At 43.8% G+C, this 23,071-nt stretch overlaps 1 protein-coding gene across 7 annotated transcripts in view; it reads right to left on the reverse strand.

Annotated features, from left to right (window-relative positions):
- PALM2AKAP2 (PALM2 and AKAP2 fusion) overlaps positions 1-22,681 on the reverse strand; it is a 279,896-nt gene extending 257,215 nt beyond the window's left edge. For 5 of the 7 annotated variants that reach the window (XM_074571098.1, XM_074571096.1, XM_074571094.1 and 2 more), the window contains exon 1: positions 22,235-22,651. In XM_074571098.1, the coding sequence (XP_074427199.1) occupies positions 22,235-22,279 (45 nt within the window). In that variant the 5' untranslated portion in view covers positions 22,280-22,651. Of the gene's footprint in view, positions 1-22,234 lie in introns of all 7 variants that reach the window. The other 2 variants (XM_074571092.1, XM_074571097.1) reach the window with 2 other exon arrangements.
- Between the last annotated feature and the right edge of the window lie 390 nt (positions 22,682-23,071).

Here is a 23,071-nt window from a genome sequence, read left to right on the forward strand (position 1 = left end):
AATTGCATTAGAAAGGATCAGTTTGCAACCCGCAATGTCACTGGCATACAAAACACTGGACTTAACAGGGTTTCTATGCCATACTGAACCATAACTCATGGCTGGCCGCTTCTTCACCAGACCCAATGGATGTTATTGAGCAGATATTATGCTACTTTTAAGGACTGTTTCAGAGTCTCTGTCACCCTTTGGGGGAGACCTGCTGCAGGATACCTGCAAAACAAACTGGCCTGTATGTGACATGCAGCCCACAAACCCAGCTCTGTGTTTCATCATGTCCCACAGTAGGGAAATTAGCTATGTGGCCATCTTATAAGATGGACTGACAACGAAGAGCTATTAATGACCACACAGTGTGACTCAAGTGGGGGCCACTGTAGAAATTAAAAATTGAAATTTTTACTTTTAAGCTATTCCACAAGCCATGTTTGCATTTCATGTTGTTACAATGTCTAATCAAATATTAAGCAGAAATAAAGAAATTATTTTTTAATAGTAAAATATTTCATCTGATTAAAAGGAAAGATGAGCTTTTACTTTTTGGATAAAGTCTTTCATTTTTATTTTTGAAAGGACAAGTCAGAATCTTTGAAATCCTGTGGAGTGAGAGGAATGCTTGCCCTCATACCATGTCTAGTCACCAGACCACACATTCTAGTTCAAGAACGCACATAAATTATACAGCCCTTTCCTGCAGCTGCACAGAATAATAGGATTTGCAAAGAATAGTTTATTCAGTTTTCCATCGATTCTTAGAAAGGACAAATAGCACTAATATTTTTTCCCACCCAATTAGAAAACCTTGTCTTCTATACATTCTTCTTCACAGAAACATCTCCCTTCTCCACTTTCTGGTAGATCAATTGGCTGTATGGGCATTCCTAAGAAAGATTTCCTTGTGGTGGCTTCTAAAACCCAGTCAGCCAGCTGTGAATGGCAGTGACTTAACTGCATCAACACAAAAAGAAACAACCCCAAAGCAGTAAAATTCTCTGAACCGTATGTTGCATGTTCTACGCTTTCATGCTCTGCTGTGCCTCAGCCTCCAACATGTACCACAGCTGCAAGTGCAGCTGAAGTATCTTCTGGGGACCAGGTCCCAGCGTGTACGTGGGGACAACGTGCCATGACTGTGCGCCCCTGCGACATGTCTTCAGGCTCTCCAGTGCCTCTGTGCCCAGCACTTACAACTTGGCAAAACTCTTTGATACTTGCAGAAATGCTACACTGGGGATGACAGCAAGTACTAATATTTGCTAATGGGTGTCTAGAAAAGGCTGCTGATGGCATGAATCCTCAGCCAAGAGTCAGTTTGCATTAGTCAATATCTCGCACTGGCACAACAAGGGCTTTTACCGAAGGGGCAGCCCACCCTGGCTCTGTATTGGTAGCCAGCATGAAGAATAGAAGTGTTGCTACAGGCTTTTTTAGTCTGTTCTTTGAGTATTCCCATGGTAGGTGAGCCATCAGTCGCTTCACATCCATGGGACAGATCAGTCATAAGAGCTATCTAGCTTTTAAGCAACGAGGCTTTCCATTCCCCATGGAGATTTGAGTGCAAGGTACCCACCGTTTTCAGTAGGAACAGAGAGCTGACAGACTTTTGTGGGCCTGGATATAAATGCATACACAGGAGGGTGCGTTTCCCTTACTGCCCGATGGTCCCCAAGTGCTGTGAAGCTCCCCTTGCAACTGTGCGTTCACTACCTTGATGCTACAGACCTGGTGCTACCCGACTCTGGTTGAGGGAGGGGAACACAGAGGATGGGAAAACTAATTTGAAGTGTTAGATAATACCTCCCTAACACCTCCCTCTCTTACTTGACTGATACGTTGTCAAGCAAAGGAGTCTTAGCCTCTTCAACCAAAAATTCAGATCTGAGCACTTCTGCTATACTATCTCACCTCTGTTTACCTTGGATAAACCCAAATGCTACAATTTCTACCCATGTCTCTGCCTTGCCACTGCTGTGCCTGTCAAATCCTACAGACTGTGGATGGCACCATATTCTACGGGACCGGTTTCAAACACCATGGCTGAAAGCTGACTTGGTCTTCCCGTGTCACCATTCTGTATTGCAGCAGTGCCCAGAGGACCCTCAAAAGTTTGGGTTACCGTGTGCTGAAAACAGCAGTTACACGGTTACCCAAAATTTCTTGTGGAGACCGTGTTGTGCTTTCCCAGACCCCCGTTAAACGCAAAGAAACAATGCAAAGCCCAAAGAGAATTCAGACGAAAATTTATTCTGTTTTTAGCAAGGAGAGATGCCTGTTCTACGGGACATAAGAAAGCCAGACATTCATTCCTACCAACTTCGTCTCCCTTCCTGAACACGCAGGTGTTGTGGGGTATTGTCACAAATGTAAAGCTGGAAACCCTTCCTGTGACACTTATCTCAACATTCAAACTACACTTTGATGACAGAGGAGCTGAGGCAGCATCTCATGGGGAAGAATCATCTGTGCACCTCCGGAAAGGAGAAAATTTTCCCTGCACCGCTATGTGGAAGGTACTCATTGCTCTGGGTTAGCTCTGTGCATACACAAAGCTATCTGGTTTGTTGTAGGAAACCATTATTTCTCTGGCTCTTCACTGGGCATCCCTGCAGATCCCCGTAGAGTGTTGTACACAATGTGGTACACAACGGCTGGCCGTTTTCCAAGTCAGAGTGCAAGCAAGGTCATACTTTGTTACGCTAAATCAATACTTTGAGAGAGAAGAGCGCATTGAACCTGCTTTGAGATGATAAATGAGTGCAGGGAGCGGAGTGCAGATGTATTAGCTTAACAGGGCACTACTAATTTTTAAAATCAGACTTATCGTCACCATTTATTTGATGTGCAAGGGAAACAAAGTATATAAAATATTGTGATTTTTTCTTGTTACCTGTATTTTACAAGCCAAATCTCCACTTCATTATGAAGCCAACATAGAACCATATTCTTCCATGCAAACTGGCAAGGGTGAACACCTCCTTTTATTGCACTGTAGGGTCTTTGTGATCCCTTTTGTTTCCCCAAGTAGTGGTAATGTTAGAATCATAGAATCATAGAATCATAGAATTGCTGAGGTTGGAAGGGACCTTTAAGATCATCGAGTCCAACCTTTAACCTACCCTGACAAGAGCCACTTCTAAATCATGTCCCTAAGTGCCCCAGCTACCCTTTTTTTAAGGACCTCCAGGGATGGTGAATCCACCACCTCCCTGGGCAGCCCATTCCAATGTTTAATAACCCTTTCAGTGAAAAAATGTTTTCTAATATCCAACCTAAACCTCCTCTGATGTAACTTGAACCCGTTTCCTCTCGTCCTATCACTTGTCACCAGGGAGAAGAGGTCAGCCCCCATCTCTCTACCACCTCCTTTCAGGTAGTTGTAGAGGGTGATGAGGTCTCCCCTCAGCCTCCTCTTCTCCAAGCTAAACAACCCCAGCTCCCTCAGTCGTTCTTCATAAGGTTTGTCCTCCAGACCCCTCACCAGCTTTGTAGCCCTTCTCTGGACACGCTCCAACACCTCAATGTCCCTCTTGTAGCGAGGGGCCCAAAACTGAACGTTACGACTCCACAGCTCCAACTGGCACTTCGGTGTGCATCAAACTGTCAAAGGCAGATCATTTCTGATGGATGACAGTTTATTTTCTAAATCAGTAATATCTTTGCCATCAACTTGAGCTGAAGTCAGTAACACATTGTCATCAGGAAACAAGGCTGATACGTTTAAAGCAATAAAGTTGCCAAGGAAGTGACTGAATGCAAATTAAAACTTAACTCTTGCTCAGATCTGCATAGTTTTCTTTTCCAAATGTCTGTAGCCTTTCCACAATTCCTTAGCCTTGGTTTACAATCTAAAGGTGGAGAAAACAGTAGTTCCTGCAAAGCTTCCCATTCCTTCTAATTTTCTATAACCATGAACTTATTTAAGCAGTATTTATAATAGTGAGTTTGCTAAGAATTTCCCTCTGGAATAATTTCCTCTAAAGTGTGATATGAGAAAAGATTTAGCTGGTAATTACTATGTATGTTTCTCATCTAAAGTGTATCTTGTAGCTGATTCTCCAGAAACAGTGTCTAAAAATACTGGATTGCAGGGGAAAAAAAGTTATTGGCATGTAAGTGTGAGAAGAATATATCTTATTTACCCTATTTGAAAGGAAAATTGAAAGACAGAGTTTCAAACACTGATAAGAGAAACATGAAGGTAAAGTTTTGCGTGAAAAAAAATTGGGAAAAGAGCTGAATTTCAGTCTTGGCATTTGCATAGACAGACATCAAACAGGACAAGGAAACAAGAAGCCTGCACAGGATGTAAGGATGGGTACATTTATGACTTTCTTTTCCTTTAGGTTTCTGAAATGCTTTCTTACAGTGTGACAAACAGATGGGATCCACCCACCAGGAGTTTATCGTAAACATGTTCACTACATTTAGAGGTATGTTATGAAAATATAACCATTGCATACAGAAGCAGTAAGGGGCAGGGCATAGCAGAGCCTGTATTTCCAAGGGTGCTTCTTCCATTGAAACCCTTTCCTATTCTACATTGCATGCTCAATTCTTCTGCAAATCTGGTCAAGACTTTGCATTCTGAAGAAAAACTGCAAGCCAAGTTGGTCATGGGGTAAGAAAAGAAACATGAAAAACATTAAGGAGTGATATTAAAAATGTGCAAATACACACACACCAAGGATGAAATGGCCAGCAGCTCCTGAGTTTTCTTGTCAAGGGGAAGGAGAAAGCAGTTAAGGAGAAAGACAGCATGGTGCTGAACAATGGAGTTTTCCATAGTAAAGTATTTTTTGGCCGTTGTACATTTCTACTGAGTGTTTTCTATGATGCATCAAGCTGGGCCCTGACTGCCACCCAAATACCTTTGGTAGGCTCGAGCCACCAGGCAATACCTGCAAGAGGTGACTTGACTTGTCTACACTGTGGCCAGTTGCCATGCTGGAGCACAGCACGGGATTGCTACTTTGCTTAGCTCAAAGGCACACTGATGTCAGAAGCAATGAAGAAAGTTAAAAACGAAATCTGATCAAATTAGTTTGATAATGAAACAAACATAAGTTCAGTCACATCCACAAATGGTTTAATCTCTGGTGCTTGATAATGGTATCTCAGGTGGAGGCCAAAAATTAAATCTGCATGGATTCATTAAAAAGGGAGAAGGTTTAGAAATACTTTTCTAAACTGTTAACAGCATATCTTGGCCCATGTGGGGCATTCAATGGGAATGGCGGTAATACTCCTATCTCCCATTTACAAGAGAGCCCTCTATAATGGAAAGACATACAGAAAAAAAAATCTTCTTTTCTGATACATCTTATGTAACTTTTGCCAAGTCAAAGTCTGCCGTAATGATCTTTTTTGCAGTCCTGTGCTGAACAGCTGGCATACAGAGAAGACAGACATACTAATAAAATATGATGCTTGTCACAAGGATGCAACTAGCTGGCTGAGAGTCCTGATAACTGGCAATGGTAGAAAAAGGCCCTCTTCCTTCCAAGAGGCATGCTAGGAAACCGGCGCCAGCACTTTCACCTTTTTGTTTTTCCTCTCTGAATCTTAATAGCCTTAAAAACTCAGAATTTCCCACCACCTGTCCAAGACCACAGCTTGAAAGGCAGAGGCAAAAATGATCTGTTCCACTGACAGGGTTTTGAAAATACATGCCACAGTTACGTGATTTGTAATGACTTGGACAGAACAGTTCTGCATAGCTGAAAATATTCCCATCTATGCTTCTCCTCCTTAAAGCCGTTCTTTACTCACAGTGTAAATGATTTTTTCTTTCTAAGAGTTATTACTTGCCGAGGGACAGTGTCTTTGGATGTGTCTGTGAATCAAAATAGAAGGGGAGAGAAATCAAGCTATAGGTGGTGTTGCTGCAGAGAAGGAAATGCAATCTATTTATTTCCTATGTCATGCTAGACTGTGCAGAGACGTTCTTGTTTTGCTTCCCTAGAAATACAGAAGCATGAGGTATTCAGTGGTGCAATGCTGTACTACATATTCTGTGTGATGGCCCATCAGCTTCTAAACTCTCTCTGTCCCTCATTGCAAAGGTACTAACAAAACCTGGCCCTGTACACTCCAAATTAGACCAGGCAATCAATAACAGTGATTATGAATGTGAGCAAAAGGAAGAACCACCAGGTCAGAAGGGCTGGATCCAGGTTCCTTCCCTGGCTTCAGATGCCTCTGAACTGGAGTTGGCAGGCAGAGGTTCAACGCAAATTCTGGTGCTGAGACATCTCTGAAGGATCTATGAAAGTGCATTATTGGTATTACTCTGCTTGTATGCAGGAAGGCAGTAAAAAAGAAAAATGATGGGTTAATTGACTGCACACACTGTAGTCACAGAATATATGCAACACTGCAGAGGATCAGCGCTGCACCACAGGATGGAGTATGAAGTCTACTGATGCCGGCTAACCAAAATGCATGACAACTCTACTGAAGATGCTCTTCTGAAGTGCTTGCTGTGGTGGAGGTGGTGGAGAGCTTGGGCCACCAAAGGGTCAGAGCATCCTGCGGGGAAGAAGGTAGGCAAGACAAGATTCCTGTGCTTACATAGGGCCCTTCTGCACCCATAAAGAAGCACTTCAGTGGGCTGTGGGTTTCAGTGTGGGGTGGGAACCTTTGACCAGAGCAGTTAATGTGGACATGAACAGTGGGGTTCAGCATGTAGCCTGCCAATGTCGGAGTCAAATGAAGTACCTATAGGGTTCAGTTTGCCGAATGTCCTTGGGTAAATGATTTCACTTTTCTGCGCTCATTTCTCATCTTCTGTGGTCTCTGCTCTGCTGGAGGCTGATGTCGGGCATGCGTTTGCTGTTGTGCTAGCACAACAGGGCGCAGACCTCAGCTGGCGCTGCTTTAATGCCAGTAACAAACACTAGAGATTCGTCTTCTCCACTGCCAAAACAGAAAGAAAACTACCCTGAAACTACTCAGAAGGTGCATGATGGGGTTCCCTTTCCCTCCCTTGTAGCACCAAGTTTCACTAACTGCTGGAGACAGAATAATAAAGCTCTGGGAAGTGCTTGTGCCTGAAGTCCCATCTTCAAAGGACCATTTAGACTTGTTTTAGATGATTTTCATATAGTTCAACAGTTAAGTACCACAGTCCACATTTTGTAGGGAAGGATGGGGACAGAAGTTTAAGTAAGTGGCCTGAATTCAGTGACAAAACCAAAACTAATTCTGTTATAGAGGTGTGGGTTTTTGCTCTTTTTGCATGACAAATGTTGTGGTCTCCAATGGCATGTCCTGTATTCCTTACTACTGAATAGATTTGGTTTCTCTCCTTCTTCCTTTTATCTGTGTTTCATGGCAAAGAAACAAACCAACCCAAAATTAATATTGATTGATTGAATTTCAAAAGCACAGAGATCAATGATGCAATCAATGTTAAAAAGGTAAGTGGATGCAATTTTCTCCTATCACAAACTGTGTACTGTTCAATTTGCCACTTGTGAAACTGGTCAGCTGCCTCAGAAAAACTATTTTCCCCCTACAAAATGCTCTAAGTCTCTTCAGGCTAAAGCACTTCCATAAACACTTGACTTGCCACAATGGAGATTTGGTTGTATGTCGAGCAGATGCAAAAGTCAGATGCACTGAAGTTTCACAGTGTCTTTCACATCAATACAAGAGGTACTCTGGATATACAAAGCATTACACAACAACATATTTTCTGAAAAATGCAGGCTTTGAAAATGCCTCATGCTGAATGTTCAGAGTTAGTGGATACTTTTGACAATTTTGCTCTTGCTCATGTGTGAGGAAAAAAGTGGTGAGACAGCTAGTCCTCATCAGAGCAATGGAAAATAAATAAAAAAATTGTGACGGTAGTTGTTGGGAGAAAAATGTCTGAATAAGGACACTAAGGAGAATAATAAACAACTGCAATGCCTCCTTTCTGAAACAGAAGTTTAGACTTCATGCTGAGTTTACTGAGTAAGGCTCTTTGGCATGTATTTTTCAGTCAGATGGGGAGTTAATCGATGCCATACACCACAGCACTCTGCAGCGGCAGCTGTGCTCATCCTAGTGGCTTTTTACTGAACTTGGAGTGAGTTACCAGCTTGCTTCCATTACCTTTGATATCTGTTGTACACCCACTTCTGATTTGCCACAATGTGGACTTGTTTTGGATACCTAGCAGACCCAAAAGCCAGATGTGCACCTTTGTACAGATGTAGGTACTTCAGTGTAAGATGTAGACATGCCCTAAAGGATCGTAATTATTCTTTTGGTGCCTTTTAGCCAAGGAAAACATTTCCAACATGTTCTAGATGGAATATGCTATGGTAACCTTTGAAAGACAATACAACTTGAATTGCTGAGTGCCATTTACACAGTCATTTTTAAGAAAGCGATGCACTTCACAGTAAAAAACATCCCAATTCTTGGACCAACCAAACCCACTGCTGATACTTCTCAATCAGCCAAAGCAGGGGTCTTTTTGTTTTTGTTTTTTTTTTAAATTTTTTTTTAAAGGGAAGAAAATTGGTCAAAAAAGAGGGAGTTAAGTTGTCAAATCACAGGCCAATGTGGCAATCACAACGGTTTAAAATTCAGGAGGTAATTTCTGCTACAACACAGTAAAAGGTTGTCACCAAGTTCACCACCTTTGCACTTTAGTAAGTATCCAGTATCTGTGATTCTGGATGACACATGGTAACATATCATGCTTCAGCAATATATCCACAAGCAAAGCAATTGTTCATTGTTCATGGTTTAAGAGGGGTTTTATTAAGTCAAAAAATTCTGCTAAAAAAGGAGAAACTGCTTGAAATGGAGTGCAATGCTAACAGCACATCAGCAGTGAAGCTCTCTGATCAGTTTCTTAAACTTATGTGAACTGTCTCAAAACTTAGAAACAAAGAAAGATAAATCTGTAAGGTTGTGCTACATTCTGAGCACCTGATACCCTACCTTTAATGCATGCAGAAAGCCTTTCTGCACATACAGGTCAAAATGCAGCCACAATGAAATCACCTGCCTGAAGTTGAGCTTTCTAGAGGACTTTGACAATTCATCTGCCCTACAGATTACACGTAATGCGTTTTCCAGCTCACAACAATGTCCTAAGGATCTGCTACGAAGTTTCAGTGCAAAGTTTTGCATTGATTTGCAAAGACAACTCAGAAATGAGTTAGGCTGAAGAAAGAGAAAAGCAATGAAATTCAGTGACAGTATTGGCCTGATTTGCTTCTGCTAGCATTATTCTATGCGAGCTGAAGGGCGGCGGACTCGACCCCTTTGATTTTAGGCTAGAGCATTAGAGAAATTTCAGCTTGCTAAGCCTTCACAGTTTCACACCTCCCAGGAGCAACAAAGAAACCACAAACATGATTTGCCCAAAACTGAAAATACACCCCCACTTTTTTTTTTCTCCATTTTTCCTTCCTCATCATCTTTCTGGAAAAATAAGGCTGTTACTACATATTTTTTTTCTGTTGGTAACATTTCTAGCAAGAGAAAAAGCTTTTGCTGGACGGAAGAGTCAACTGAAAAAGCACCTACTTAGAAAGCGCAGGTAAAGTACAGGAAGCTTATTTCAGCAAAGGTTATTAAATATCAGGCCTCTTGGTAATGTACAAGAGAAGAAGTCAAGAGTAGTGGCTGTTAAGACACGCAGGTTCTCAAACTAGCTGTCTCCTGTGGGTGAATGAGAACACGTGGAGTCTAAAATCTAGTCATTCTTTTACACGAAACTTTTGATAAGTGAGTTTAGCCATGTAAGAATATGCGTCGAGTGGCAAAGTATGCACCTCTCAAGTTTAGAGGAATTGTGAATTCCACTTTCTCTATTTACCCTCAGCCTTATAACTGGTTGTCCTGGAAAGTCTGATTTAGATGTGTGATCTGGCACATATCTGGCACTTTTTATGATGACAAAGAGTCAGAAATAGTGTGAACACTTTTGGGGATACTACGGGTCTGTTCCTGTTCATCACTGAAACTAGCAGTAAAATTCCTATTAACTTGGTGGGGAACAGGATGAAGTCCTACTGCAGGAGAATAGTATAGGGACTGGTGTTCTAAATCCAACAAAAGAGGTAATTTTATGTACTCGGACATGATCATGTTACCCAACATATCGGAACTCCAGTGTATGACTACCCAGACACTAAGCCTATCCAAAATGCAAAGTAGACCAACCCAGCTTCAGACTTCTTTCACTGCGGTTGGATCAAATTGTTCTCCTGGGTCTCCAAGCATCCATATGTCGCTTGCCAAGTCTCAGGGAAGGATTGTGCTTGGCATCATGAGAAAACTGACTGGCTGCAGAAGAACCCTTTATATGTAAGCTACTTATCACTGGCTGATTGAGCAACATCTGAGAACAAACAAAAATAGTGGAGGAATATGGAAAGTTTTTCCTACCCTTAAACAAGATCAGCTAAACCTCAGTATTTTCTTCACTAGGCCAGACAACTCTGATTTATTCTGTCTTCCCTCAGAAGTAATTTTTCTCCACTTCTGATCATTCCTGGCTCTCCTGTACTGTTCTCCATTTAGTCCATGACTTTCTTGGAGATTAACGTTCAGCATGGGTCTCAACAAAGCACCATTTCATGTGCCTTATAGGCAGCATTCCTGTTTATATATACTAGCCTGTTTGCCTTTTCCACGATGGATGACACTGCTGACTGATGTTCCCTGGACTATCCACTATCATCTTTTCTTTAGAGCTGCTATCCAGCAATGGTTTAGTACTAGGTGTTAAGAATCCTTCATTTGTTTTGAAGACACCATGTGAAAAAGGCTAGTAATCTGCCAGTACCATTTTAAACTCTCTTTTTCACATGCATTCACAGTCCCTTTCAGTGAAGCCCAGGTTACAGATACAGTGATTGTCCTGCATTATCTGATCCAGGTCCGTGACATGCTGTCTAGAACTGGAACAGGGTCAGACCCAGGCTGGACACTCTTTGGTACAGGTTTCCACTGTGACAACTGATTGCTAGTATATATATTCTTGCTTCAGTTCTCCATCCACTTTTGCACCTGTTAGCTTCAGCTAGACAGAGAGGTGACCAACACAACAACGCCAATGATAAACCAGATCTACTGCCTTCTAATTGAAACCTCCTTCAGCTCAGTGTGCCGATTGCAGCCAAAAGCACAAACCACGCAACAAGCCCTGCAGGTATGTCTTTCTGGTCAGTGAGCTCACTGGTGTCACCGAGGAAGCACACAGCCCGATACCACTTCTGCCTTCAGTTTAGTTAAACCACGCTCCAATCCATAAAGACAGCAACAATATATAACCAGGGGCACCTTACCACCTTGCAACCAGCCACCTATGACTGGCCCGCAATCACATGGTTAATATTAGCCACATCAATGTAAACTGGATTTTTTTCATCGAGGAACATGTATTTTCAAAGTAACAGAGACCAAAGACTATTTTTGTTCCCTTACATGTCTAAGCGAGGATGGTGGTTTGCCCTACAACATCACAAACCGACACGAAGTAGAAACTGGAGCTGTAGGTACTTGGACCACCAAAATACTAGTCTTGTTTCCTTATGTCTGCTTTTCATGGGCTGTGAGTTCTCAGGCAAAGAAGGATGGTGCATTGCTCTCCTGAGAGACAGGGACCAAATGCAAAGGAGAATTATTCCCAGCGCCCCAAGATTAGTGGCAGAGTTGTAGCAGCAACTCCTACCAGCTCTCTCCAATTCAGCAGCGTTGTCTGTCCCCTCCTTCTTAGCAGTGGAATAATCTTTAAAAGATACCTCATCTCTTTAACTATGAATTATTATACTGTTTTAAAAGCCCAGAAAAAAAATCATCATTAATATAAAGAGTTATCTATATTAGAAACGTTATTGATTCTGGAACAACTCCTCTGTGGGACATTCAGTTGTGTGAATTGCTGAGAAATTCACAGAAGAGGAGGTCTGCACTGTTCAGTGTCACATCAATCTCATCAAAACCTTTGCTCAGCATTATATGCAATGTTATACATGATAAGGACAAAAACACTTGTAAACCACTTAGATTCTATTATTTTTTCTCTGGAGATCAGGCAGCTGATAATGAAAAGCATGAAAAGTATGAGTGGGTTTCTATTTCGCAGATGAGTTGCAGATATCCTGGATGGATTACAGTCTAAATTTTGTACTTTTTGAAACTTCAGCAATAGCAAGCATAAATTTAGCTGGTATTTCTTACTGTCTTACTGATACAGGGGCACAGTTCTTAAAGATGTTATGTTTAGACTGTTCTTTATTTCATTTTTTAAGAAACGGAGATTTTTTTCTTTTCCTGTCTAGTTAGAAGTTACTTCCTTAACCAGTACAGTTTACAAAGTTTACCATGATGCTGGGATGTGTTTATGTACATTCTTAATTCAGTAGCTATCCCTACCACAAGGAGTGGTCTTAAAGGTCCAGCTTAAAATGCTGGAAATAGAACCAGCCTTCTGCTGGAGTCTACTTCTCCAAAGTGCAGCAAGCGCTTGCATATGCTTATACTTATTAAGAACAGATACGTGATTAACAACCATGTCTCACTTTTTATGTCAATGTAGGTAGGAATTCAAAATAGATAAGGGATTAACTCACAAACACTATACTTTCTGCACAAAGCTGCCAGGACTTGCCAACACATCCAAGATAGTAATTTTGAACCAAAGCCAGTGCATAAGACAATCCAGTCCCCTGTGCTGCAGTTACCGTAAATTTAGTGACACCTTGGTTGCCAAATGCTTGCTTTATGCTCCAAACGGGAAACAGTTAGATGACTAGGGATCCTTTAAAAACCCATGGATGTCAGCGGGAGTTTTTCCAAGGACCTGACGCATGTCGCAGTGCAGACCTGTTCCACGAGAGGCTAACAAGTGTGTGTGTGCGCGCGCGTGCGTGTGTGTCTGTGTGTGTGTGTGTACTCCAAGCCCACTGGGAAGGATCATTCAGCCTGATGCTGGCACTGCAGCACGCGGCACTCAGCTGGTTAACAGCTAGACGCCTGCATTTAGCACCGCTGCCCACTCCCCAGTAATCTCAGCTCCGCACTCGCTCCTGCTGCTGCCATAAAGACACTGCAGCTGTGTGACTCTCTGCAGCAAGCATTGCGGGCGGCTCAACTCTTCCTCCTCCAGCAATAAATTACACAGCAATCTGCCTTCTAATTTCTGTCTGCAATTTTCAGCCTCTTAACAGGGCTCCTTAGCCATTACCTGCCCAGGTTACTTTCTCCTACCGCACTGCTGCTTACAACCCCGCATGGCAAAAGAACATGGCTGAAGCAGAGGAGCTGACAATGGCATGTCCCCAAAAGGCTGGAAAGCACCTTTTATTCAGCCCTCTGCTGGTAAACTGAGGGCTTTCTTTCAAGGTATGTGTTTTTTAAAATCTGAGCACACCTCTGCTGTCCAGATCTTGAGCTGATTGTCAGCCACTGCGACTCTTAGGCACTGCAGGGGGGCTGAGCCCCACCCTGCTAACCGTTGTCTCTGGATCCTGACAAATGATGCCGGCAGCTCAAATTAAAATAATCAGAGCACTGCCTAAATCAACAACCTGAGTCCCGCGCCGTCTGGAAAGGGCTGCAACTCATAGATGAGAGCAGGTCTGTCTCCTTCAAAAAAAAGAGCTCCCCAGACTGCATTGGTTGTTGGCCTTTTTTTGTGTGTGTGTGCACAGAGAGCATTTGTTTTTACTGGCGAAGAGGAAGAAAGCTTTACATGCCTCCAGCGCCTAACCTTGCTGCAAGTCAGCTAAGTAACAAAAAGCATCTGTGTGTCAAGAGTTACACAGGTCTGGTGTGCAATTGCCAAAAGACCATACTCATTTCACTGCCACCGGACCTGTCGGGTGATGTTAACCCTTGCAGGCACGTGGCTTTTATGGATCAGAATTTGCAACAGAAATCAGGGCCAGAGGCAGGTGTAGCATCCCTGAGCTCCCGAGTCCTGCTCCTGAATGGCATCCTGAGTCCGAACAGTGCCTCAGCACGTGCAGGCTCAGGACGGGCTCACATGCCGTTCAAGAGGGGCCAAGGTTTGTGATCACATTTCAGCCCCATACTACCTAAATAAGGAAGCACGGGGTTGAGTTCATGGCTCTGTTAAGTTTCTTGGTGAAACAGGCAAACAAATCCCTTGCCCAAGCTTCCTTTCCCCTGTCAATAAACAAATACACTAAAATCTTTGCAGAGTTCCTTGGGACCCACTTACAAAGAGGCTCAGAAGCTATATATTACTAGCGTGGGTCCTCATAATTTACTACACATGCATGGTCCGCTGCTTTCCCAAATACATCCCGCAGACCAACCATCTCGCTGTTGACTCTACTTTGAAAGTATTCAGCTGATGAAGGAGTAGACTTCATCCTGTACAAGAATAAAGCAGTGTTTCTAAAGCTGGTAAGAAGTTAGATACAAGGAGTGATTCCTGGAAGAGCAAGAGTGCTCGAGGAGAGGCTGAGCATCACCGTGCACCCGATTCCAGCCCCATCCCGCCGTTGTCCCACCTATCTGTCTATTCATCGGTTTTATCATGGCATGTAAATCCCAAAGTCTCACCTCTGACTTCACATCAACCTCTACCCCACTGCTGCACCCATGGTGTGCGGCGTCCGTCCTTAAAGTTACACGCCAGGCTAGAGCTGTTTAATAGTTTCCAAAAAGGTAAATCTTTCACAACCATTTTACTTTACCAGAGTGACTTAACAACAACAGGAAAATCACAAAAACTCATCACCCATTTTCAACTTCTTTTGCAAAACATAAATTTGAAAGGCACAAAACAAAATCCAGTATCTCAGCTCCTTGTCTGTGCTCAAGAGATGTTGGTGATGTGTTAAGGGCGAGGAATGTGCTGTGGAAACAATTCTAAATTTAAACAGTTGAGTTTGGGTAAGTCTGGAGACTGTCTAGAAATTTCTCGAGAGCAAGCTGGTTTCTGGTTTCTATTTGTTCCTAGTTTTCACTGATACCTTGACAGCAATATTTTTTCGTCATATTTCCGTTTCTCTTGCTGTCAGGCAGACATTCCTAAAGGAAAAGTACAGATAAAACCCAAGATGGTAATTTTAGTTTTCAGACATTACTGGCATTTTTCTTTGGCTCTTGGCTTAGAATGGTCAAAGGCCATAGCATTTCTTACACTGTGCACGATCTCGCAGTGTTTTATATTCTCTAGAAGTCAAGACAAGATACAACTGTGTTCGCCCGGGTTTCTCTCTGCAAGGCCTGCCACGGAGCTGACTCATGATATCGCTGCAGTCCAGGGCAGGGCTGCAGATTTGTGTGAGAGAAACCTCTCTTCATCCCTTACAGCAAATGTAAACATAACGCTTCCTCTCCCATGACTGATTCCCACCGAGGTTCACAGGAACCTCACAGGTTCACATCGTGCTCACAATAAAGATCTCATTTAGATTTACATTGCGATAATCCCCAGTTTACACACACTAAGCCCATTCCTGGAAATGTTTGCAGCAGGATACAGACTATCCCCAACCCTGCCAGGTTTTCCTCACCGTAGAGTACTCTGGAAATCTGTTAAGGTCTGACTAGCCCTCAAGTTTTTTCAGCTCAGAATATAAAAGGAGGACAGACACAGCTACAGGAGGATTTTCTGTTTCAGGTAGTTGGATGTTAGGACTGCTGAGTAACGAGATGGCAGAGGAATGGTTTTGATTAATCAGAGCCTTAAATACAATTTCAAATAGGATAATGAGGGAAAAATGGGAATGGAAAAATGGGATCAAAATATGTTGCAGCAATGTTCAAATAAGCTTCACGATGAGTTGCAAGGGGGGCTTTCTTTAGTGCCGAAACTCATGAAAGCACTTAAAGACATGGTTACTCCATGAATGTGTTTGAGTACACAGGATGGGCTGCACTGCACCAGACCATCTAGCCCATGCTCCATGCTAGCGCAGTGCCTAAAGCAGAAGACTTCAGGAACATGGCAAGTACATGTAAAACTTCTCTGCCAGCCTCTAGTAATTTGCAACTCAAAAATTACTTCTGTGTAATGAGAAAGGCCTTAATGGATTCCCCTTTCATGAGCATGCCTGGGCTCTCCTCAAGCCCAGGTGCACTCTGAGCGTCCACCACGTGCTGGAGAGAGAGGCTCTACAGCTCAACAGCTCATTTTAGGAAGAACATCTCTTTGTGTTTGTTTTGTCCACAACTGCTACCCTCCTTAGACACCTATTAATTCTTGTCCTAAAAGGTGTGAATAGTATTTCCTTATCTTCTCTCTCCATAACACTCATGGCCTTACAGTTGTCTGCAGATTCTTCTTACTCACATATTTTCCAAGCAGAAAAGTCCCACCCTGCTTTCTCTTTCCGTATCTTGCTGCCCTTTTTTTCTGCAGGCTTTAGGTCTGAAAACAACTGAATTCAGACAGATTTGATCACGTGCTTAACTATAAGGACGAAAACATTACTTCTTAAATGAAGGCATAGGAAACTAGTGTATTAAGTAATCACAGAAATAGTAAACTGTTGATTAAATGAATTTGCCTCTTCTCTCTATGTGATCCCCAACACCAGAGATTCTAATTTTCATGAACAGTGTTCTCTGAAAGGACTCACAAAAATTGTGGAGAAGTGTCACAGTAAAATGACCTTGCACATATTAGCTACTAGTCATGAGTTTTAATTTTGTGGGGTAATAGACAATAGGTGAATGTGGGGAAAAAAAGAGATACTGGCTTTTCTGTCAATAAATTTTCTGAAGTTTATGGACACCACATGATACTCACTGAAGTTGCTGAGTGTCCCACCCAGAAATGTAGAATGCCTAGGTTACCAGCAATTATGATACTGAAACTAACCAGTACTACCTTTCCAAAAGATAGTCGTATTACTATTCTGAAAGACCTGCTGAAAAATTAGTGCAATGCTATATGCAAACATACATGCACCTGCCTCCCCTTTGGGAGGACTCTCAAACCTCACGTGGGATAGGTTTAACTGGTATGAAATTAATCTCCTTTGCAGGACAAGGATCTCCCCCACCTCATCCCTGTTGAATTACCTCCTGCACTAGTTCTAGTCCCTCACGAAAGGCAGCACTGCTCAGACCGCAGAGCCCTCGTCTGTGCGCCTGGGCTGTACTCACTTTTATTCGGATGCACCATCCTGCATTGGCCTGTCTTAATACCAGCTGTATAGTGGTGCGAAGGACTTCTTTAAATGGAGGACCCCGTTTACCAAATAATCCAACTTGCTCTGCAGGACTGGTTTTTGTCGTTGTATTTGCTCCTCCACCTCTCTTTATGCTACCTGCACACTATTGATTTTGATTTTTCATTTACCTCAAAGTACCAACAGAGAACACCTTCAAGCCTTGAAAAGCTGCTTCTTATAAGCTCTCCCCTGCCCTTGCTCTCAAGGAACAAGGCTCTGTTCAGCAGTCTCCCTCGCTACCAGCAACTTTTTGAGACCCAGTCCTTAATCCATCTAAGGCAGACCCCACTGATACAGGAGGGGGTTATTTTTAAACAACAGTGTCCTGACATACTAAGTGAAACACCTGGTGACATTTAAGTGATGTTAGATCCAGCCCAGCAAACTCATGATCTCATAGAAAAAGCAAGAATAGTCTTATTCGACAGGAGGTATCTTTGACATGGCTAATTGAATGTCAATAATTACTTTTCTTTAATGCTTCACTGAGCTCCTGGTTCTCAGAGATGGGCACTGGTTTTATTTGCTAAGAAATCAGTACATTTTACTAGCTTCCCACTTACATCTGTAGGCTGGGCACATACTTAACCTGAAAACCTCCTCCAGCTCCTGCGTTCGTTGTTGCTCTAGTGGATGGTTTCTCCTCAGTGCTGTCCCTCAGTGGTTCCCTTCAACTCACAAGGCACTGCATTGTATGTGCATTTGTGTCCCAGATGCACCGATACATACACAATACCCCCACTTCCCAGATTTATGATTGCTAACCGATGGAAAATATTTACATTTTGAAAATGCTTGTCTATATTTACATCACTATCTGGTGGTGAACTCTGCAGCCACAGAGACTGTGGAGTGTGTGGAGTGTGCAGAGTCACACACTTTATTTATCAAAAATGGGATCAACTAACTCAGCTCACCTGTCCCCTGGCCACCGAGCTTGCTTCCTCTGGGACTAGTCGCATTCCAAACTTCTGAGCCACACACAGCAGGCATACTTTTTAAAGCTACAAAAACGCGTCCTTTTTCACCCAAAATTTTACACACACACCCCCTTTCAGGAAAAGAGCAGATGCAAGCACTGAAGTGTGCCATAGGAACAAGCTCAGAGAGGGGAAGGCTTCTGACCTCCTTTTTTAACCTCTTGCTTGCCTCCTGCAAGTCATCTTCCCGCAGCATTCAGAGCGGGCACCGCTTGGCGCCATTGGCAGTAGAGCAGCAGAATTGTGCTATGGTGATTTAGGGTCAGGCTCAAACAAATGCTAAGAGCATGATAGAAAGATTTACCAGTATCTGTCTGTGGCACACGTGATGCCTAAGTGGCGAGATGTGATGTGACCTCTGCTCACGGAAGGATCAGAAAACCAATTGCTCCTGGCCATCATAGGACATCCCCAGGACACAGAGCTTATGCTTTCCTCCCAGGCAGAGAGAACTGGGTTCCACTTTTCAGTAGTTGTCTCACATCTTCCGACTTCTCAAACTGGACTGTCACAGTGCTCTGAGTTTTACAGACTCTGCAGTCTCTCAGTTTGTGAATTTTAGGAACTTCAGAAATAGAAAGATCTAAAAATCACAGCTTAAGCATGTACAATGATATTAAAAACATATACATTTAAAGCTTCTTTTTTTCTATTTTTTAAAGACTTGTTTAGCTGTTTCTTGCCCTGCTAAACCAAGTTCTCCTCAATCTTGCATCCAAGTTCTCCTCAGTCTTGCATGCATCCCTAACAGCTCTCTGAGACAAGGCCAAAGTCCATTATTCACAGTTTACAGAAGGAAAATGAATGCACAGTGAGGCTGAGTGCTTGCTGCTGGCAAAACAAGTGGCTAACTCATGTTCACCAAGGTTTAGACTAACGTCCTAACAGTTAGACCCCTTTTTTCCTCTTCCCGTGACACTTGCCTCTGTGCCAGACAGGCATACATTAAAGCTCTGATTAGCCACAGCAACAAAGTATGAAATCAAACTCTTCACAAGGCATCAGCCTTCTGGTGCAAATATTCATATTTTCATGTTTGGATTTTGTTTTCCTTAAATACTTAGTGATGCACACTTAAAATTTACTCTGCCTGTCTTCCTGGCAAGCTCATTTGCCGTGTTGATTATGGAGGCAAGAACAAATGCACAGGCAACAGTGTGTAGAAGTCCCAAAGGTAAATGGATTTCTTTCCATATGCCTAGTATTTGGCCAGCTTGTTTTAAGAGTGCTGCTTATCTGAGTGAGATACTGCAGCTTCTCAAAATAAAGGGAACACCAAGCTGAACCGAAATGCCGCCTTGTTCCTTCTTCTAAGAAAGGCCATGCAACTTTTGAGGATGGATCTTATTTTAGCCAACTGGTGGCCGAAGAGAAATGCCTAACTTGTGTCATGTTACTCATCCTCATGGAGCAAAGCTTACACTAGAAATAACTTCTCTGCATTCTGACAAACATTTGCAGCAGCCCAGGCATGGGAGAAAAGTTACCGAACAAGCTTATATGGAAAACCTGTTGCTCTGCAGAATGGGTAAGCAATCACGCCAGTTCATGGAACCACATTCAAGCTTAAAATAAGGCTGAATATTTTTGAAGCTGAAGTAAAATTATGTCAGTCTAATTCACTGCATACATTGCTATCCTATGCTTTATTTGTTGCAAGGTATAGAAACCAAAGAGGAAATATAGAATCATAGAATCATAGAATCATAGAATTGCTGAGGTTGGAAGGGACCTTTAAGATCATCGAGTCCAACCTTTAGCCTACCCTGACAAGAGCCACTTCTAAACCATGTCCCTAAGTGCCCCAGCTACCCTTTTTTTAAACACCTCCAGAGATGGTGAATCCACCACCTCCCTGGGCAGCCTATTCCAATGTTTAATAACCCTTTCAGTGAAAAAATGTTTTCTAATATCCAACCTAAACCTCCCCTGACGTAACTTGAACCCGTTTCCCCTCGTCCTATCACTTGTCACCAGGGAGAAGAGGTCAGCCCCCATCTCTCTACAACCTCCTTTCAGGTAGTTGTAGAGGGTGATGAGGTCTCCCCTCAGCCTCCTCTTCTCCAGGCTAAACAACCCCAGCTCCCTCAGTCGTTCCTCATAAGGTTTGTCCTCCAGACCCCTCACCAGCTTTGTAGCCCTTCTCTGGACACGCTCCAACACCTCAATGTCCCTCTTGTAGCGAGGGGCCCAAAACTGAACGCAGTACTCGAGGTGGGGACTCACCAGTGCCGAGTACAGGGGGATGATCACTTCCCTAGTCCAGCTCACCACACTAATATATATATTTTCTATATATATATAGAAAATGAATATCCAGATTCTCAAAGCCTTCTCTTATACCAGCATAAACCTACTGTAAAAAGCTGCAATACACCAGGTGATAATTTTACATCCATAGTAGCCTCATTGGTGTGAAATGCAAAGCACCAAGAAGCAGAGCATCTGATTTACTTTGGTGAAAGGTTTAAGCACATCATATGGAGTGGAAATGGGTGCCACTTGGTTTTCTGTTATAGAGCAGCCAAAAGAAGCTGTAATAATGTAAACCATTGTTTTTTAATGCGAAGATGGAAGTTTTTCAGAGCTACGCACAGCAGCAATGCACGGAGCAGCTCTGCAGAATGGTTGTGCCGTACGGGAGTCCAAAACCAGAGGCAGTGGTGAGGGTGGCTGCCAGGGGAATGTTCCCTGTGTTTCCATTTGGAGATTTGGCAATGCCTACTGCTGACAGAAAACTGTGAACCAGCTTAAAAATATGCATCTACTTTCCGCCGCCTGAAAATTAAACAGTTATGGTATCCCCCCCCCCCCATCAAATGATACCATTTGCTCTATTTTAGGAAATATTTTAGAGAGAGAAACCCCCCAATCTATTTGTTTTACATTGGGTTATTTTAAATCTCCACGGACCTATTAGCGGACTTAAAGAAAACAGCTTGGAACAGCAGCAGCAGCAGCAGCAGCAGCAGCCATTCCTCTTACTACAAAGGAAATCTGTAATCTCTGCCGGCTACAGTAAAACGTAGCATCTGTTGATCACTGGGGGAACCGAGGAAGGGAATGTAAAACCCATGCGGGCTCTGCTGTCTGTCATTTCCCTTCAGACCTCCAGGTGTGCGGTCCCCGGCACGGACCGTGCCATCCCACCGGGACCGGCACAGCTGCAGCAGCATCCCAGCCGCAGGGAGGAAGAAGAAGAAGATGAGCCGGGTGTCACTGGAACAAGGGCAGGCTGTGTGGGGCTGGCAGGCTGGCAGTGCCCACAGGAACACAGGCCTTTTGACACGGCGCCTGTGCCGTGCTAGAAGATGAGCTGGCAATTTCTGTGTGCCGGGGCGATGGTGGTTTTTCAACACCCAGGCCCAATCCTCACTGGGCGTCACTGCCTGCGTTCCTCTGAGGTCTGCACCAGCTGAGCCCATACCTCACTCCATATTACGGTCCTAGCCGTGAAAACAAAAGTTTTAACTAAAATGGGGCAAAATCCTGCCTAAACTTTAACCCTGGTGGGGTGCAATTTGTCAGGGAATTTGTCTGAAAGCGTGTGCTCAGCTACAGAGCTGAGGTGACAGTTTAAGTAGTAGATCAAATAATTACACAAATTTGATAATGTAGTGTTTGTATTCGATTGTTTTAAAAATTTGTAATATCACAATTACTTTCTGCGGTAAAAGCCACCCTGCAGCAGATCATTTTGTTTAACTTCTTAATCAGCTAAGCTAAAGCTCCCACCGCGAGAAAATATCTTTTCAGCAGAGTAGTGATTTTCTCCCGCTATCTCCCCTCCTCCTCACTTATTCCTTCTTTTCTTCTCCATCATCAATCTTTTAAGCGTGCCACTGTGCATTCACATTTTTCTTTCTGCACGTGTCAGCTCAACGCTCTTCCTCAGAGCCCTCTTTCTCCGCCAAACCCTGCAAAGCAGACTTTTAACCACTCGCTTCCCGAACGGGGAACTCCATGCACAACTTTGGGAAAGCCAGGCTCTCCGGGCGCTTCCCAGCCACCCTGCCAGGATCCCTCCCTTCCCTCCGCAAACCCACGGCGACGGACAAAAGAGCGAGTAAAATGAAACTGACTTACTGCTATGGCTTGGAGCCTTTCCTTGTGCAACTCTGCTTCCGCCATCCTGGAGAGAAGGACACAGGAGGAGAGAGAGGGAGATGGGTGGTGGGGAGGGAAAAAAAAAAAGAAAAAAAAGAAGGGCAACAAAAAGGCAAACAAAACCAAAACGGAGCACACACTGCAGTCACCCGGGGGGAACTGGAGTAATTGCAAAGCAAGTCGAGCTCCTGTGTAGTAGTCAGCCACTTTTGGAGGCTCTGCGGGCTGGCTCACGGTAGGATCATTTTAGTCACTGGACCAGTGCCTGCCTGGCTGCCTGTCTCCCAGCTGTATTGCTAACTGCATTTCATTGCTGCTTCTGTGTGCCGCTGCTGTCACACAAGCCATGTATGCGCTCCCCAAGCAGCTGAGCGCAGGGATAGCTCGCATGGCTATAATTTTTCGCGTTGACGTCTCAGCTCATGTGCTCCTCCTATGGGGCGCTGGGTCACGACAGGAGCTCGACATCGGTGGCGTGCACAGTAATCCAAACCTGCACGACTGCGGCAGCGGCGGTGGCCAGGCGGCTGTGCCACAGCATGTCCTTAGCGAGCGGGGAGGGAAGGACGGTGGCACCGGGGACGGTGAGCGGGAGCTGCGGCAGGCAGCGGCTGCCGCCTGAGCGAAAGCAGGTTCGGCCAAGGGAAAGGACAGGGATGGCTGGAGGAGGGAGGACAGGGACAGCACAGCTGCTCGGGAATGCAGCGGGAGCACGGCATGCTGAGAAAGGCGGCTGCTGCTGCTGCAGGGCAGCGGGGAAAAGCACGTGTGGGAGGAGGGGAAGAGGGAAGGTGTCCATCCAACCCTGCACGTGCA

This window comes from Larus michahellis, chromosome Z (genome assembly GCF_964199755.1).
Source record: "Larus michahellis chromosome Z, bLarMic1.1, whole genome shotgun sequence".
NCBI classification, from domain to species: domain Eukaryota; kingdom Metazoa; phylum Chordata; class Aves; order Charadriiformes; family Laridae; genus Larus; species Larus michahellis.